This window comes from Typopeltis vanoorti, chromosome 9, assembly GCF_054136105.1.
Source record: "Typopeltis vanoorti isolate ZY-2024b chromosome 9, IOZ_Tvanoo_1.0, whole genome shotgun sequence".
Classification (NCBI taxonomy): Eukaryota; Metazoa; Arthropoda; class Arachnida; order Uropygi; family Thelyphonidae; genus Typopeltis; species Typopeltis vanoorti.
Window position 1 is genome coordinate 111,780,802 of NC_143557.1, and position 17,829 is coordinate 111,798,630.

General features: G+C 37.1%; 1 protein-coding gene across 1 annotated transcript in view; it reads left to right on the forward strand.

Annotated features, from left to right (window-relative positions):
- Positions 1 to 17,829, forward strand: part of LOC150103427 (RING finger and SPRY domain-containing protein 1-like) — a 358,201-nt gene that overhangs the window by 106,366 nt on the left and 234,006 nt on the right. Inside the window, exon 8 of the mRNA XM_090397430.1 lies at positions 7,313 to 7,323. Within this exon, the coding sequence (XP_090253556.1) occupies positions 7,313 to 7,323 (11 nt within the window). The remainder of the gene's footprint in view (positions 1 to 7,312; positions 7,324 to 17,829) is intronic.

The following is a 17,829-nucleotide window of genomic DNA, read 5'->3' on the forward strand; positions in this document are numbered from 1 at the left end:
TGTACTAGTACTTTTGTACCTTTCTAGATCTGAAGCTTACCAGATGTTCTGAAAGTATTAAAATCTCAATTTTTAGAAAACCTACTCATACTGACAGATACCTTCATGCTTCTTCCCATCACTACCCTCCGCAAAAATTTGGTATTATTTCCACCTTAGCACACCAGGCCAAATCTTTACTAACAGAAGAAACAGAAATTGAAAATGAACTCCTTTTTCTTAAAAAGACTTTTATTAATAATGGTTTCTCTCCTAATAAGATTGACAAATTCTTTCTCTCTGTCACTCAACTGCTTCTGAAGATCCCTCTTCCCCCAGAGCCTTTATTTCTTTGCCTTACATCATCTCTCTTTCACCAAAGCTGGCTAAAATTTTCAAGAAATTTAACTTCAGAACTTGCTTCACTACGCTCCCAAAACTTCGCTCCATGCTTATTAAACCTAAAGAGAAACATCTTCCCACTCGGTTTCCAGGAGGCTACAAGATTTTATGTGATTGTGGAAAGCCAGACTGCTAAATCCATCCTTTTACGTATGGAAGAACACCGTAAAGATATTTCCTACAACAGAACTAGAGCCAGCGCTCTCTCTAGCCACGTTCTTTTTTCTGTTAACTCAGATGAAGGCTGCCAACACATTGTGGACTGGACACAAACTTCTAATATCCATTTGTGCTATGATAAACTTGAAAGAAAGGTTGTCGAATCTAGAGAAATTACCTTAGATTCTTCCTATATCAACAACAGCCTAAGTTTCAATCTCTCTGATGTACACATTGCCTCTGTTCAATACTGGCGCACTCGTGACAGCACGTAGTCAACTTTTATTTGGAACTCAAGCTCGCATTACTGTTTTCAAAATGCACTACTGTCTTTTGTACTAGTACTGTTAATGCAATTTTTATTTCTTTGATTGTGATACCTGAAGAAGTTGATCCATTCAACGAAACTAGTAAACTAGTAGTATCTTTTTAAATAAACCATGTCACCTCTTTATCTCTCGGTATCAGTCATTTAAACTAATTTATAATATATATATATATATATATATATATATATATACGAGGTGGTATCAAAAAGTTTCAAGACCAAGCTCTGTTTATGAGAAATTATTTTATTTATCTATGTTTACACACTATCACCTTCAAAATAGTCCCCTTGCATACAATACAGCATTCCTGCCACTTATGGAATGTGTCCTGGAAGTCTTCTTTTCAAAGCGTGTCAAGCACCTGCGATTCGCGCTGGATCTCCACAATGGTGTCAAAATGGCGACCTTTGAGCTGGATCTTCGGGAAGAGGGCAAAGTCCGCAGGGGCTAAATCTGGCGAGTAGGGTGGGTGCGGAAGTGAGATTATGTTGTTTCCAGCAAGAAACTCACGTATGAGGAGAGCTCGGTGACAGGGTGCATTGTTGTCATGGAGCATCCAGCTTTTTGCGTGCCACAGATCCAGTCACTTTCGCTGAATGTCTTCCCTCGGATGTCTTAAAACCTGGTAGTAGAACTCGCTATTGACGGTCTGGCCCCTGGGGACAAATTCTCGATGCACAATGCCGTGAATGTCGAAAAAGACGATGAGCATGCACTCGATCGAGCTGCGGACCTGCCTCGCCTTTTTCGGTCGTGGAGATGATGGGCTCTTCCACTCTGAAGACTGTTGCTTCGTCTCAGGGTCGTACCCGTACACCCAAGTTTCGTCACCAGTAATGATCCTCGACATGAAGGACGGGTTATCCACGGCACGCTGACAGAGTTCTTGGCAGACTTCGACGCGGTGTTCCTTCTGCTCCTGGGTCAGCAGCCTATGGGCGAACTTGGCAGCAACGCGGCACATGTTCAAATCACATATGAGAATTGCCTGGACTGTTCCATATGACACACTGATAGTGGCAGCAATGTTGTGGAGTGTTCTCCGATGATCTTCATTCACAAGTTGCCGAATGGTTTCGACATTTTCGGGGGTTGAGCTCGTTGAAGGTCTTCCTGGTCTCTCGTCGTCTTCCTGTGATGTTCTTCCGCTCTTGAAGCACGCATACCACTCAAAACACCTCGAACGACTCATTGCAGCATCGCCGTAAACTTGCTGAATCATGTCAAACATCTCTGTGGCAGATTTGCCTAGTTTCACGCAGAATTTCACGTTCGGTCTTTGTTCTAACTTGCTGTCCATGATGAAATTGCAGGCGTGGTAATGCACGTGGTTAGAATAACACCAGTTGTACAGCTCCCGATGCACACAGGATGATGTCTTTTGGCACACTGACTTATGAAGGTCGGTGCTCCCTGTGACTGTGGGTGCAGCCTTTTGCTGCCATCTGTTGCCGTGTTACAAAACTAGTCTCGAAACTTTTAATACCACCTTGTATATATATATATATATAGAGAGAAAGAGAATGGTCAAATGCAAATGTTCATTGAGTGGGCTTTTATCTCCCTTTTTTGGAATAGGGTGGGTATACATTACCTTTATATATTGGAATCAGTGCCAACTGAATATAAAACAGTGTAGAGGCAATATAGAACAGATGGTAGTTCAGGAGCACATCTCTTAACTACATGTAGAAGTATCAGAACTAGAAGCCTTTTTTGTATCTAAGTTGTTCAAGATTCTTCTGATATCTTTCTGGTGATAGGCCCTGGGAGGCTTACAGTGGACACCTCCTGAGGTCTACCACCTTTTATAGTAAGAGATGCTTTGTGTTGTTCATCTATGGAGGTCATTTATGTTAAATGCAAAAAAAGTGTATAGTTAAAATTACAATATTTACTTTGAAACTTTGTATTTACAAATGCTATAACACTTAACTTGGTCAGTAATAACACCAGACTAATAGATGACATGACCATTGAAGTGTCCTTATTTGTCTTTGATTAGTTCATTTTTAAGGTTCCTCTACTAGACAACACTCTTTCAGACTGTCTTTTCATAACCTACTCTGGCTCAGAATTTCCTTACCCCTTTCAATTGCATCATTTGCTGTCTCTGTCATTCTTCAAATTCTGATAATTACTCTGACCTTTTTTGGTAAAAATCTTGATTATCTACAGTCTGAATACCAACCACTGATATTTTTCTTGGGCTTCAGTGCTCATAACTCAGAATGGCTTCCTTTTCCACTTTCATTGACAAACCAGAAAAAATTCAGTTATTTGCCATCACCAACAATCCTTCACAAATTCTCCATCTGCTGAGCAAAATTCTTGATAATATCTTCTTTCCCAACAGTCTTGATTGGTTTAGCCATTTCTCCTGATAAATATGTTTTAGATATCTGCTCTCATCTTGATAATTCAGAATATAACCTCATCCCAGTCTCCTTCATTATGGAGCTTTCTTCACCCAACCGCTATGTCTTGTATCCATTGGCACTATGATAGGACCATCTGGATGTGTGAGAAGTGGAAACATGGAATAGGTAGAAGTTGCACCCTATGGCCTATCCAGAAGGCAAATGGGATGACTTTGTTTTTTAATTTTTTTTTTATTTTTAATTTTTTTTTTTTTTTTACACTTACTCCACCAGAATAACTGAAATAATTCTTGCTGGAAAAGGCCTTCTCACCATTCCACTCAAAACCTCAGTTCTCTAACGGATGTACCAAGGCAGTCCTAGAAAAGAATTCATCACACTCACCCTGCACAACAGCTACTAAAAGATCATCAGTAAATTCAAGTCAGACTGTGTGAGGGTTAACTGGCTTCTGTTTAAATAGCAATCAAGCCTTCTGGTCCCTTGCCTAGGCCATGGGGTGCAACTTCTACCTATTCATGTTTCCATCTCTCTCTCTCACACATCCAGAGTACTATGATAACATCACCCAAAGACAAGGCTGATCTCTTTGCATCTTTCTCTTCCAACTCCTGAAAGTAACTGCGTACTGCATGTCTCCTCCACTTTGTCAGAAAGACAGACAAAAAAGAATCCTCAGTGAATCTGTTAGATAACTAGTCTTCTGTTTCTGATGGTATTCCCTCCCTCCCAAAAATAAAGTGCTTAAGAAATACTCTCCTGAATTAATATCCATTTACATTGTCTTTACATTCCAAATCCAAAGAAAGAACATAAAAGCTAGTGATTTAACTATTCTCTTGTTGTATTCACATCATTTCTAGTGAAAATAATGGATATAGTTTAACATTCTCTCCTTCACCACCTCAAAGCCCACTAGTTAATTGTGATCCCACAGCAGATCTCCTTGTCATTGTCCATCAGATGACACAAGTATGGAAAGGTTTGGTAAAACTCATGTGGTCACTCTAGGCATTTCCATGGCATTTAATGGAGTCTGGTACAAAGGCCTGCTTTCTAAATTGACCATGTTATGGTCTGCTGTCCACCTTGGCAATTGGACTACCATATACACCTCTGGTTGTTTACTGCATGTGATGGTGGATGGTTTCATTCTTCAGATTTCCCCACCATTGTTGGAATTCTTCTTGCTCCTTACTTTTTTCTCCACACTATTCTTTATGAATAGAAGTTCATAAATGACCTATCATTAACCTAAAATCCTATTCATAATTTTGCTTACTACAGTATTCTCCATTCTTCTTTTTCATTTGGCAAGACTTGCAGTTCTTATGTATCCCAAATCAATATATCCCAAAGTTGTAAACACTCCTTACCATATTTCAGTGGGGTGAGGATAACCTTGCCAACTTCAATGCCACCAAAACAGAATCCTATTTTATTTGGTGCAAGAAAGCCACACATCAATACTGAAATTTTCTCACGAGATCAGATATCTCTTCTTGGACTGACTTACACTTTTAGCATCTCCTGGCATAAGCATATCACATTCATAGCCTGCTCTACTTCAAGAAAAGTGTTTTTTTTTTTCATTCAAGACATTACTTCTCACTCACTTCTGCAGCTCACTGCATAAATCCCAAATCCACCCTACCCTGGAATATTATTCCCACATATGGGATGGTCACCAAAAGCCTTGCTAAAAATTCTTGATGTTTTCCAGAAGAAAGTCATCTGGTTAATTGCTGATTCCCCCCCCCCCCTCGCTTCTCTCTCTCTCTCTCTCTGTCACACTTGCTCACAAGTACACTCTATCCACTTTCTAACAGACATTCTTTTACTGCTTTATTCCTCTTTTACTGGTGCTTTCATGAGTGCTGAAGGAAACTGCAGAATAGTTTCAAAAGAAGTTGTCAACATTTTTTGCAATGAATTGACAGCATAACATGTTAGCTATTGTTTAAGTGTTCGTAGAGGGTTGCTCACCAATTTTATAAATTTGATTTATTAAATGATGAAAAATGGGTCTATTTCAACAATCCAAACATAAAAATCAGCAAATAATCAGTCCTGTGAAGCGGTGCTTTCAGTCCTAAGAAAAGTGGTTAGTTCAAAAATGAGATATGTTGTACATTTGGAATTTTGAGAATGTACCTAGTTTCAAATGGTTGTACCTTTCGAGCTGGTTTCAGATGGGTGTATGATCTCCATTCTGAACGAGTACAAGAGTGTCTGCTGTTCTGCATAAGTGCTACCTGTCACAATGCCAGATTATATTCAGTAGTTGAATGCAAGAGAAATCAGTAAATTGGAAATGAAACTTCACCTTCACTCTTAATATAGTCCAGAATAGTACCATCTGGTTTTGTTTATTTCCATCACTGACTCTTCTGAAAATATTATTAGTATTATTAAGAGAGACCGGGTCAAAGCTGTATAACTGAGAGGAGACCTCCACATAGCCTTTAAAGGAATGCGGAGAACCGACCAGGGCTTCTGACCTAATGTCCAATCCTCACCTTCTCGTGGTGCACCCTGTTGGGTATCTACTTTGATACTGAACGAACGAGGATGGGCTGGCAATTTGGGATTTAGCCGACCAAATTGTATTCTTATTGGTTAAACCAAAATAAAAAATGATGGTACAACATGACAAAATTTCATGCCGGCTGGGGCGTCGCCCGGTTAAACAAGGCCCCCGTTGTTTTCGCCAGGGAACCAGGGCGAACAGCGAAAAGTCAGCTACTGGAACAAATCTGAAAACAAACCCCAACTCAACATCACCAGAGTTAAAGATCGGTACTATCAACGTAAGAAGCCTGAATGGCAAAGAAATGGAGCTAGCTGAGGAATTAGATAAGTACCAGATCGACATAATAGGGGTGACTGAAACAAAAAAGACCAAAACTGGTGAGATCTTTCTGAGCAATAAATACAAAATGTTATATTCAGGCAATAACAATCAAGGAAAAGAAGGAGTAGCCATAGTATTCAACACAAAATACGAGGCTAATCTTCTTGAATGGCAGTCAGTCTCAAGTAGAGTAATGTGGGCAAATATGAGAATGGGGAACTGGACAATGAGACTTATTTGTGCCTATGGTCCCACAGGAGGTTCTACTAAGGTAGAAGTGGAGGAATTTTTTGAGGCATTAGAAAAAGCAACTTACACAATGAAAAAGGAAAAGTTGGTCCTTGTTGGGGATCTAAATAGTAGAGTAGGAAATTATTGTGAGACATACAAAAATATTTTCGGAAAATTTGGAGAAAAGAGCAAAGCTAATAATAATGGCAAATATCTGTTGGATTTCTGCTCAGGACATGGACTGGTTATTACTAACACCATGTTCCAACATAAAAATGTGCACAAATTCACATGGAGAGAAGAGGCTAGGAATAAGAAAAGTCTCATTGACTATGTTATTGTTGATAGTGATGTTTTTTCCCTGGTGCAGGACACCAGAGTGTACAGAGGATTTGAAATTGGAAGTGATCACTATTTAGTCTTGAGCAGGATAAAATTGAATTTCATATTGAAAAGAATAACATGTAAGAAAGTTTTAAAGCGAATAAAAGTTGAGCAGCTCTCAGATGTAAACTGTAGACTAAAATACAGAAATATTATTGAAAAGAAAATGAAAGAGTTTGAGAACAGGAATCAAAACTTGGAGATTCAGTGGCAAACTCTGAAGGAAACATTGATTGATTCTGCCAGAGAGGCATGTGGTGAGGTTGTGTGCAAAGATAAAAAAATCAGAACTCCCTGGTGGACACAGGAAGTTAAAGAGGCAGTGAAGGAAAAGAAGAAAGCATATCAAAAGTTCCTGGCAAATAAGTCAGCTTTTACTCTTACAGAATACAGAGACAAATGTAAGAAAGCTAAACAGTGTGTAAAACTAGCTAAACAAAAGTCATGGGAGGACTTTGGCAAGAATATAGAAAATAAATATCAAGAAGGTGGCAAAATATTCTGGAGGTTGTTGAAGAAGCTTAGGAATGGAGGAAAGAGTGCTGTAAAAGGAATTAGAGATGATAAAGGTGAAATGAAAACAGGAGAAAAAGATATCCTTGAAGTATGGAGTAATTACTTTGAAAAACTGCTAAATGAAACAAGCAGTGATGACAGCACAGTGATAAAAAAACACTGACCAGGCATGCAGTCAGGAATACATATCCATACTTGAAGTAGAAAAAGCCATCAAAGGCTTGAAATGTGGAAAGGCAGCAGGAGTAGATGATATTCGACCAGAAATGCTGAAGTATGGTGGTATAAGAGTCTTACAGTGGCTGCACTGCATAGTTCAGAAAGCCTGGACAGAGGGACGAATTCCCGATGATTGGAGTAGAGCTCTCATAGTACCCATATATAAAAAGGGAAATAAAACTGAATGTGAGAATTACAGAGGTATTTCCCTACTGAGTGTTCCTGGCAAGATCTATGCAAGTATACTTGAGAAACGGTTGAGAAGAATTGTGGAAGAAAAGCTTGGTGAAGAACAAGCTGGATTCAGGCCAAATAGAGGCTGTCAGGATCAGATCTTCACTTTACGACAAATAGTCGAGAAAGCATGGGAATATAACAAAGATCTGTATTTAAGTTTTGTCGATTTGGAAAAGGCATATGACAAGGTGCCAAGAGAGAAGCTATTCAATATGCTGCAGTTATATGGTGTCAATGGGGCATTATATCAAGCAATACTTAGTCTTTATTTGAGTTGTGAGTCAGCAGTTAGAATTGAAGGAAGTACAGGAAGATGGTTTAATGTTAAATCTGGTGTGAGACAAGGATGTACATTATCCCCTCTGTTATTCATTATCTATATGGATCACATTATGAAGGAATGTGGTATTAAACCTGATATCAAAATTGGAGATGTTAATGTCAGCTCTTTGCTTTATGCGGATGATGTTATACTTCTAAATAAATCCGCTACAAGTCTGCAAGATTCTCTGACTAAATTGAATAGCTGTTGTAATAGATATGGTATGAAGGTCAGCAATAAAAAGACAAAGACAATGAAAATAGGCAGAATCATTGAAAATGTCAACTGTGTTGTGAATGGAGAACCTGTGGAACAAGTAAAACATTTCAGTTACTTAGGCACAATTTTTACTGAAGATGGTAAACTAAATATAGAAATAGACAACAGAATCAGCAAAGCTGGTATCGTGGGAAGTCAATTGAATAAATTCATATGGAATAAGAAAGAAATTAGTCGGAACACTAAATTAGCTGTGTACAAGACTGTGTTCAAACCAATTTTAACTTATGGATCTGAGAGCTGGGTCAGAAGTAACACACTTGACCAAAGACTAGAGACCGCAGATATGAGAGTCCTGAGAAAGATTAGAGGCGTGAACAGATGGCATCAATGGCAATATCATATTAAAAATGAGGATATTAGGAAAGAACTTGACATTGTCAGCATCCAGGAATGCGTTAGCAGAGCTAATCTCAGATGGTATGGTCACTTAAATAGAATGGGAGAGGAAAGATTAGCAAAACAAGTGTTCTCTGCCAGTTTGGCAGGAAAACGACCCAGAGGAAGACCAAGATATAGGTGGATTGATACGGTACAAAGTGCCTTAGACGATAGAAATATAAGATCTGATAATGCTGGAGTCTTGACAAGTAACAGACTGATTTGGAGGAAAATTGTAGATAGGAAGTTAGTAATGATGTAATTTTTTCATGTAGTACTGCCATATCCTGTACACCCCTTGAGGGTACATGGCAGGAATTTGATGATGATGATGATGATGACCTCCAGGGAGTCAGAAACTCATCGAGGGAGACCACATACTACACACACCAGCTATCATACTTATTCTTGAATTCATTCACACTGCTTGCACTCACAACATCCAAAGGCAATTCCAATCACATACTGCCCTCTGAGAGAAAAATCTAGCCCTCATACCCTTCTTGGTGACCCTTCATTCTCAGCTTCCAAGGATGGCCTCTCATCCTTTCCCCACCCTCCATAAACTGAAAAATTCCATCAATTGAAATATCAAGATTTGCAATCATAGTACTTCTAATTTATTTTATTATGTGCAAAGTACTAATGGTGAGAAAGTCAGGACTGGTATTAGAAATTGAACTGCTTGCAAAAAGATGGATGAAAGATATAATGGCTTATGTTTTGTTGATTAATGTTTTCAGGTTTAATTTTGTGAAGTATGAAATTTGAGGTTTAATGGAAGTAAATCAGCACTAGGAATGAATTAAACGTTGATTTAATGGCTCCAATATCTGTCCATCATAGGAACATCATCATCATAACATAAGAATTGTAACATGCATACAATATCATCAATGTGAGTGATAATGATTAGAAGCTTTACATCCATTAAACTCAGACCTATGACCTGAGTTTGATGGATGTAAAGATTGGTACAATTCTGATGAACTGCACTTAAATGGATTCAGTTAGGTGTATATATATATAGAGAGAGAGCTTTGTTCACTGAGAGTGTGGAAGTTCAAAATCAGGAAAACTAAAGAGATTAGGGTGGATGAATATGAATGTTTATGAAGGCACCCATGAAACAAGTGTGAGAATGACCAACAAGTGGAAGTCTAGTCTCTCAAACAAAAATATTGAATAGGGTAGTCAATTCAGGAAGTAAAGGTGGTTGGGTGTGTAAAGGGATGCTGCAGTTTTTATATACTAATGCCAGAAGTATCGGAAACAAGAGGGAGGAGTTTTTGGCATTAGTTGGTTAGTGCAACTTCACCAAACATTATAGACATTAGTGACACTTGGCTAACAGCAGATAATATAATTACAGGGATATAATGTGATGGATTTAGACAGGACAGAGGGTGTGTTATTACTAATGATAGCAGATGAATTGCAGCCAACAAGAATAATTGTCATTCATGCAGATGGCAGTTCGTTTGAGCCAATCTGGTGTGAGATTAAGGCCACTTGGGCAAAATATAAAATTGGTTACTGCCATAGGTGGGGGGGGGGGGGTGCCTGGGATGATGTATAAGGCATGCATCAGCTACAATGAGTGCAAGTCGAGTAATCATTATGGGGGCTTCAATTTGGAGACACAAATCGGAAGAAGGAAAGATCACATGGCAGGAAGGAAATAGAATTTATATACTTACTGAGAGAAACGTAATTACTTGAAGAAAATGTGATGGAGGTGGACTTGGAGTATGAGAATGTTAGATTTTGTTATAGGATCAGAAGACCTGTCCATAACTAAGCTACATTGCCTCCGATTGGGGGAAAGAGATCATGTGGTTTTGACTTGGGGAGGTAGCAAAATGTGGAAATTCCAGTTCAGAAGGAGTATATGTGGAAAATACAAGGCATGTGATTATGATACACTTTAGAGAATAGCTTGAAGCAGCACCATGGTATAAAGATTCTTCAAGGAAAGAACGTTCACAGTGCATGGGGGATGTCAAGGGATATCTTGAGGAAGCAATATCACACTCTGTACCCAATGTCAGGAGGGTAAATCAGGTAGGAGTTAGATGGATGAGTAGTATCAATAAGCATAAGCTGCAAACAAAGAAAATGACGTGGAGGGTATATGAGGAAAAAGGCGACCAGCTAACTCATGAACAGTACAAGAATCAGGCAAGAAAGGTGACCAGCATGGTAAAGAAGGCAAAATCAGATTATGAGAAGAAATTAGCCATACAGGCGAAAGGAAATCCCAATTTTTTTTGTTATATGTCAAGTATGTGGAAGAATGACTATGGAAGAATAACTATGACCGAAGATGGTACAGAGGTAATGGAGGCAGACAAACTTATTGAGCTACTTAACTGGTCTTTTGCAAGGACATATCATTCAAGTAAAGATATCATTATGACTGAGGTGAGAACAGAGGTTGGAGAATTGGAGGTACTTTGTATATTGCAGGATCTGAATGCAAATACAACTGTGGGATTGAATGGGATATCCATTTGTGTTTTATGAGTATGTGAAGGGAAATTGCTGATGCGTTTGACTAGGCTGTAAAGTCTCAGCTCTGGCAAAGACCCAAGGGATTGGAAGGAGGACAAAATAATTCCCTTGCATAAAGGAGAATCTACGTATGTGGTAGCAAATTATAGACCAATTAGTATCTCAGGAGTGGTGGTAAAAGTACTGGAAAAGTTGGTCAAAAAGAGAATTCAGGAATGGGGTGGATAAGAATATGATAACCTGTGAGGGACAACATGGCTTTGTGAAGGGACAGTCAGTCTTGCTTTAGTAATCTATTAACTTTTTGTAATAGAGTGATAGCAGAGTTGAATAAAGGGAATCAGTACATGATAATATTGCTTGATTTTTGCAAAGGTATTCAACAGGATGCTGCATGGAACTCCATACAAACTGCAACAAAAGGGAATGGATATGAAACTGATGGCAGGGATAAAAGGGTGGCTAATGGATGGATACAATACAAAAAAGTAGTATATGGAGGAACAGAATCCAAGAGAAGGCAGGTGACTATTGGTGTGCCAGAGGGCTCTGTTCTTGGACCACTACTGTTTAATTTGTATATAAATGATATATGAAATAATTGAAGTAGATATTCAGTTGTTTGCTGATGATGCAAAGTTGGGTAGGGTAATGGTTAATGAAAGTGATGTGGAGAGCTTGATTTAAATAGGCTGACTATATGAGCAAAGCACAATGGATGTCAATTTAATGTGGAAAAGTTATCCATTTTGGGATATAAAGATTACATGCTGTGTACTGTACTCCAGAAAATTTATAAAGCCAGGGATTTGGGGGATAGTAGTAGATAGAGAGCTGAAATTTAGCAGGCATATTGCTCAAGTAGCCAAGTTAGTTTACAGGATTACTTGTTATTGATTACTAATAAGGATTACTAATAAGCAAAGATAAGAGAGTTATCATTCCTCTTAAAGCCTTGATACGACCAAATCTGGATTACTGTGATGAGGTCTGGTTACCTGTATTTCTTGGTGATGAGAAAGTGGTAGAAAGAATTCAGAGGTGAGTGGTCTGTGGAATGCTTCCTATGAGAATAGATTGAATGTTTGTTGATTGCAAAAGTTGGTTGATATGCAAAAAAAAGAGAGGAGGGGAGATATGATAGAAACTCAAAGAGTTTCATGCCGAATATAGAAACTATATAAAGTTCGGTGAGGCCAAGCGTAAGCAAATACCTGGATAGTGCAACACATAACTTCATATAATTAGTAATTTATTAGGACACCTTCTTGGCAATTCTTATAGTATGGTATGTAAGTTCTGTTCGCTACAAACTTGGTATTAACTAGGTCTACCTACTCACTGATGAGACCTCAATAAAGGTTGAAACTGGTCTGGGTAGTGACCTCTCATAATGTAGAACAGTAATACAGCTCCTGGGAGCTGGGTTTCACATTATGAGTAAATACCAAGAACAGTGATCGGAGCTTGCTCCACCCTTGCTATGAGTTGCCTCAGTGTTGCACTACCAAACAGGTTATGTGTTGCACTATCCAGATTTGCTTACGCTTGGACTCGCCGAACTTTATATAGTTTCTATATTCGGCATGAAACTCTTTGAGTTTCTTATTCGGTTAAAATTCGAAAAACAATATGGGATGTAATCATATCCCTTAACTTAAATATTTTCACGTCGTCGAATTGAAGCCTTTGGCTCTTTGTATTATTAGTAATGATAGAAACATTTAAGTTACTTAAAGGCTTTTATAGGATTGATGCAAGAAAATATTTCAGCACTTGGTTGGAGGGGAAAGAGGTCATCACTGGAAGTTGGGCAAGAGTAATTATCAAGGGTAGGAGGACGACTAGATTTTTCGCTTGGAGAGTGGTAAATGAATTTAATAGATTGCCTGAGTAAGTTGTGAGCTCTTTGTCTGTTAATGGTTTCAAGGAGAGGTACAATAGATATTTTGCTGATAGTTTGGTCTCCTGCAGTGAGTCTTAGAACTCCATGGAGATTGCATTGCAGTAATAATAATAATAATATTGTACATATAATTTTTATTAAAAGCATATAAATCTTACTTTTATCATATAGAAGGATGATTTTTCAAATATTCTATCTTTTAGAAATTCTTTCTTCTTTTAATTATTCTGTCAGCTAGTTTTATATGCAAGTGATCCCCTCTGTTTTTCAATATTTCTATTAATATTCAAGTTAATATTCCTTCAAGTCTAGGTGCTGTTTCATTTTTGTAATTGCATTTTTGACTTCATCTTACAATCTTACTTGATTGTATATTTATTATAATTTTCTGTATCTCTTTCTTTATTACTGTTATCTGTTTCTTTCCATTTATTTTTATATAATTATAGATAAAACTTAGCTGTTATCTATAATTACAAACAGAACAAAATTAGTTTGCCACCTGTAAAAGAATGGAAATGGAATACTGATTATAAACAGAACATAAATGTTACAGATAATAGCTAAGTTTTATCAAGAATTATATAAAAATAAATGAAAAGAAACAGTGATAAAGGAGATACTGAAAATTGTAATGAATATATGGTCAAAGAAGATGAATTCAAAATGCAATTACAAAACGAAATAGCACTTTAACTTGGTGGAATATTACTGAAGATTTCTTGTGTTATCAAGCAGCTTTCTAGTTTCCTTTATACTTTCGATTTTCAATCGTTCTCATCGTTTTTTTCTTATTTTGCAAATTTCAGTAAATTTTGTTTTCTTACACTGTATGAAAATCTTCCATATGGATCAGATGCAGTGGGCAGTGCATTTTATAGCTCTCTTCCAGCTGTTGAGTAGAATAATAGGCAATTGGAGAGAGGAAAATAAGATGCAGGCTTTTAGTCCTTAAATTACTCTAACATCATAAAACCTGAAGTATCATAAACGAGTTACAAAGTATTAAAATGAAATTAAGCAGATAGTAAAGGGATTTGACCATCAGATAAGTATGAAGTATGATGAAATCCAACTCAGTGATCTCTATCTGTATGCTTTGTTTTTCTAAGTAAAGTAAACCAGAATGGAGGCCAAAATTATAAATCAGTTGTATTTGAGGAAAAACATTTCTAATTAATAAATAGGCTGATGGAAGGACATTGGTAAATAGAGAGGTATTGTAAAACTGACTGTGATCTTCATCATGAGAGAAGCTATCGATACCAGCAAAAAATTTAAAAATTCATATATCCAGATACTGCATATGGATTACCTAAAATTCACAAACTTGCAGTTGACTTGTACTCCTTCATATTAGCCAAACAATTAGCACCATCTTTAATGGCTATTAATAATCCTTAATAGCCATGCCACTTCTCATGTAAAAAAATTGATTCATTTCAAATATGTACTTCAGAATTAGTTTTACCGATATCATAGTAATTAATTCATCTTTTTCACAGTATTACAGCACCAAAACAATAAATCCTTGAAAGATGTTTATTAATTGGCTTCTGTTTTGTTTGATTACAAACAAACGTCTTCAAGAGCACAAGTACTTGCTCTGAAAGTAGTTGACAAATTAATGCAGCCATACTTGTTGAGGTTATCCAGATGTTTCATAGCCATTAATGACTCTAAAAAATGCAAAATATAACTGCAGTCATTCCTCGACTTAGGTCCGTTTGAGTTACATCCTTACGAAGATACATCCGTGATCCCATAATGGAAAAAATAACATTTTTGACTCTACTTTTGAACAAAATGCAAGCGAGTGCAAAGTATAAAGGTTTTTATTTAGCAACAGTGCATCATGCAACAATGCAGTGGCAACAGCGCATTCAGTGGCAACCTCCCTCAACAGACAGCACTTGGCTTCAACAGCTTCTCTGTTGATTTTGTGTTTGAAAAATATGTTATTTGTGTATTTATCGTTAAATATTTCTCAATATTTTGTGCAACATGGTCCCTACATGTCCAATTAAAAAACCTAGTGAAGAATCACAGAAAAAGAGGTGAGCAATTGGTCTTGAAATGAAGTTGCAAGTTCAACGATAGTGATGAAGCGACAACAAGCTCCTATCGCTGATATGGAAAAGCTACTTGTGTCATGGATAAAGTACCTGAACCAAAAGTGCATACCACTTAGCACTATGACCATAACCGCTAAGGCACTAAATCCCTTCAACATGTTGAAGGAGAAAGCAGGGCCTGGTTACGACTGTGAATTCAACGCTTCTTCCGGTTGGTTCATGAGATTCAAGCAACGTTTTGCACTGCATAATGTGAAAATGAATCTGCAAGTTATGATGAGATGGCTGCCAAGGATTTTGTGGAGGAATTGGTAAAATTATTACGGAGGAGAATTGTTTTCCACAGCAAATATTTAATATGGATGAGACCTCATTGTTTTGGAAAAAATGCCTGAGCAGACAATTCATCCACAAAAAGTTAAAATCTATGCTTGGTTTCAAAGCTCTTAAAGACCGTGTTACGATTCTGTTAGTGGGTAATGACTGGATATAAACTGAAACCATTTGTGATATGGCACAGTGAGAATCCACAAGCCTTCACAAACATTTGGAAGCATACTCTTCCAGTTAATTATCGGAGAAATAAGAAGTTGTGGATGACTCAAAAATTCTATGAGGATGCCTTAATCAACTGTTATGCGAGTGAAATGGAAAGCTATTGTGTGAAAGAAAATGTAGAATTTAAAATTTTATGAATTCTAGATAATGCTCTAGGTCATCCGTTTTATATTGATCTTCACCAAGTTCAAGATCATGTTTCTCCCTCCAAAGCTATTTCATTGATCTAACCGATGGATCAGGGAGTTCTAGTAGTGTTTAAGGTTTATTAGCTATGGAGAACTTTTTTCACAAGCCATTTCTGCTAATGAAGGAAATGACCAGACTCTCATGCAATTCTGGAAAAATTCAATATTTATCATGCTATTAAAAATATTGCTGTAGTTTGGGATGAAGTGATATCTGAATTTATAAGTAGCATATTGAAAAGAGACATTAAAAAGGTTTGTGCATGATTTTGGAAGTTTTGAAAAAAAATGAAAACCTTTGTAAGTTGAGTGAAGAAATAGTGGGCCTAGCAAACAACCTGAATCTCGAAGTGAATGATGATGACATAGTTCAATTCATAGGAAGTGTCCCCCAAAGAGTTGACAACGAAGAATTGGTCGAATTGGAAGAGGAAGAATGAGAAAAGGAAGAGGAAAAAGTGAAACAAGGAGAGATAGTTAAACAATTCACAGTGAAGGGTCTTGCAGAAATGTTCTCTGCACTTAGCAATGTTCTCAAAATGGTTGAAGACATGGATCCCAATGTTGAACACTACTTATTAGTAGAAAGGAGTGTACATGATGCATTTGCTTGCTATAGACAAATTTATGACGAAAAGAAGAAGAGGAATGAGCAAAGCACATTGGACATTTACATAAAAAAAAACAAAGGTTACACCAGAGGAGCCGCACCCTGGTCCTTCACATAGGGAAGGTAATGAAGTTGTGTTTGTGGAGGAAGATTTGGGTGATTATTCCCCTGTTTTATAGTGGCAGTAATGCACAGTACAGCTTTATAATAAGGTTTAAAAATTAAAATGACAGTTTACTTATTACTGTTAAGCCCCTAACCCCTATAACTCTGTTGATTTAATGTATCGACTTACGTCCTGCCTGATGGAACGAAACCCCAACGTAAGTTGAGGGATGACTGTATATATATTTTAAAAAATTGACTTTCCATTCAATCCTATGTAGAATTGACTGGAAAGGCACCTGTTGTTTATATCACACCAAAACATGGTATGAGCTGAAATGTAAAGAGGCCCATGAAATTCTACGAACCACCCTAATCTTAACAATAATGGTGGTCTAAAAATCCGAAGAATATGGATGGCACACATTCTAACCACACAGCCTTATGTTCTAAGTGTTAATTATAATTAGAACTGTAGTTATCTCATATCTTAACTTTAATATAATAAAACTTATGTTTAATTATGGATTAAGCCACCAATTTTGCTGTATTAAAAGTATTTATATGAATTTGTTTTCTGATGTTATAAATAGGATATAGTTTTGATGTAATGTTTTTTCCCCTCTCACTATAATGGTCAGACCATTAGAATAATGTTGACCAAATCATTGTCATTTTGACATACTATTTGAAATGTAATGTAGCTTGTCTTTGTATCTATACGTGTATACTCCAGATGATGACCTTAATATGAAGTTGAAACATCGGGAAATTAAAGTAATGATTCCTGATACAATTCTAGTCTCCATGATGTACTGAAATGAACGTTGATCATCATGTGACATTAAAGGAAAAGAAAACCTATATCATTACACTTCTATGTGCAAACAAATGGTTAAGAAACCTATTGATGTATTTCTTGAACAGCTGAAGCTTGCCATCAAAAGAAGTTTAAAGTCGTATAGATGTTAACCAGTCATATTTTTAAAGGCTTAAAGGAAAGTGGTTTGCCAGTTTAGGAGAACTGCATACATGAAATATCCATAGAAGAAAGGTGTAATAGATTGTCTATGAGAAACTGTTGTATGTGTGTCTGTGAGAGAGAATCATCTGTTAGCCAGATAAATTGGATATCTAATGATTGTATAATGTAAGTGGTTGTGTGTTGAGTTTTAGCTGTCATTACAGAAAGGAAGGGGG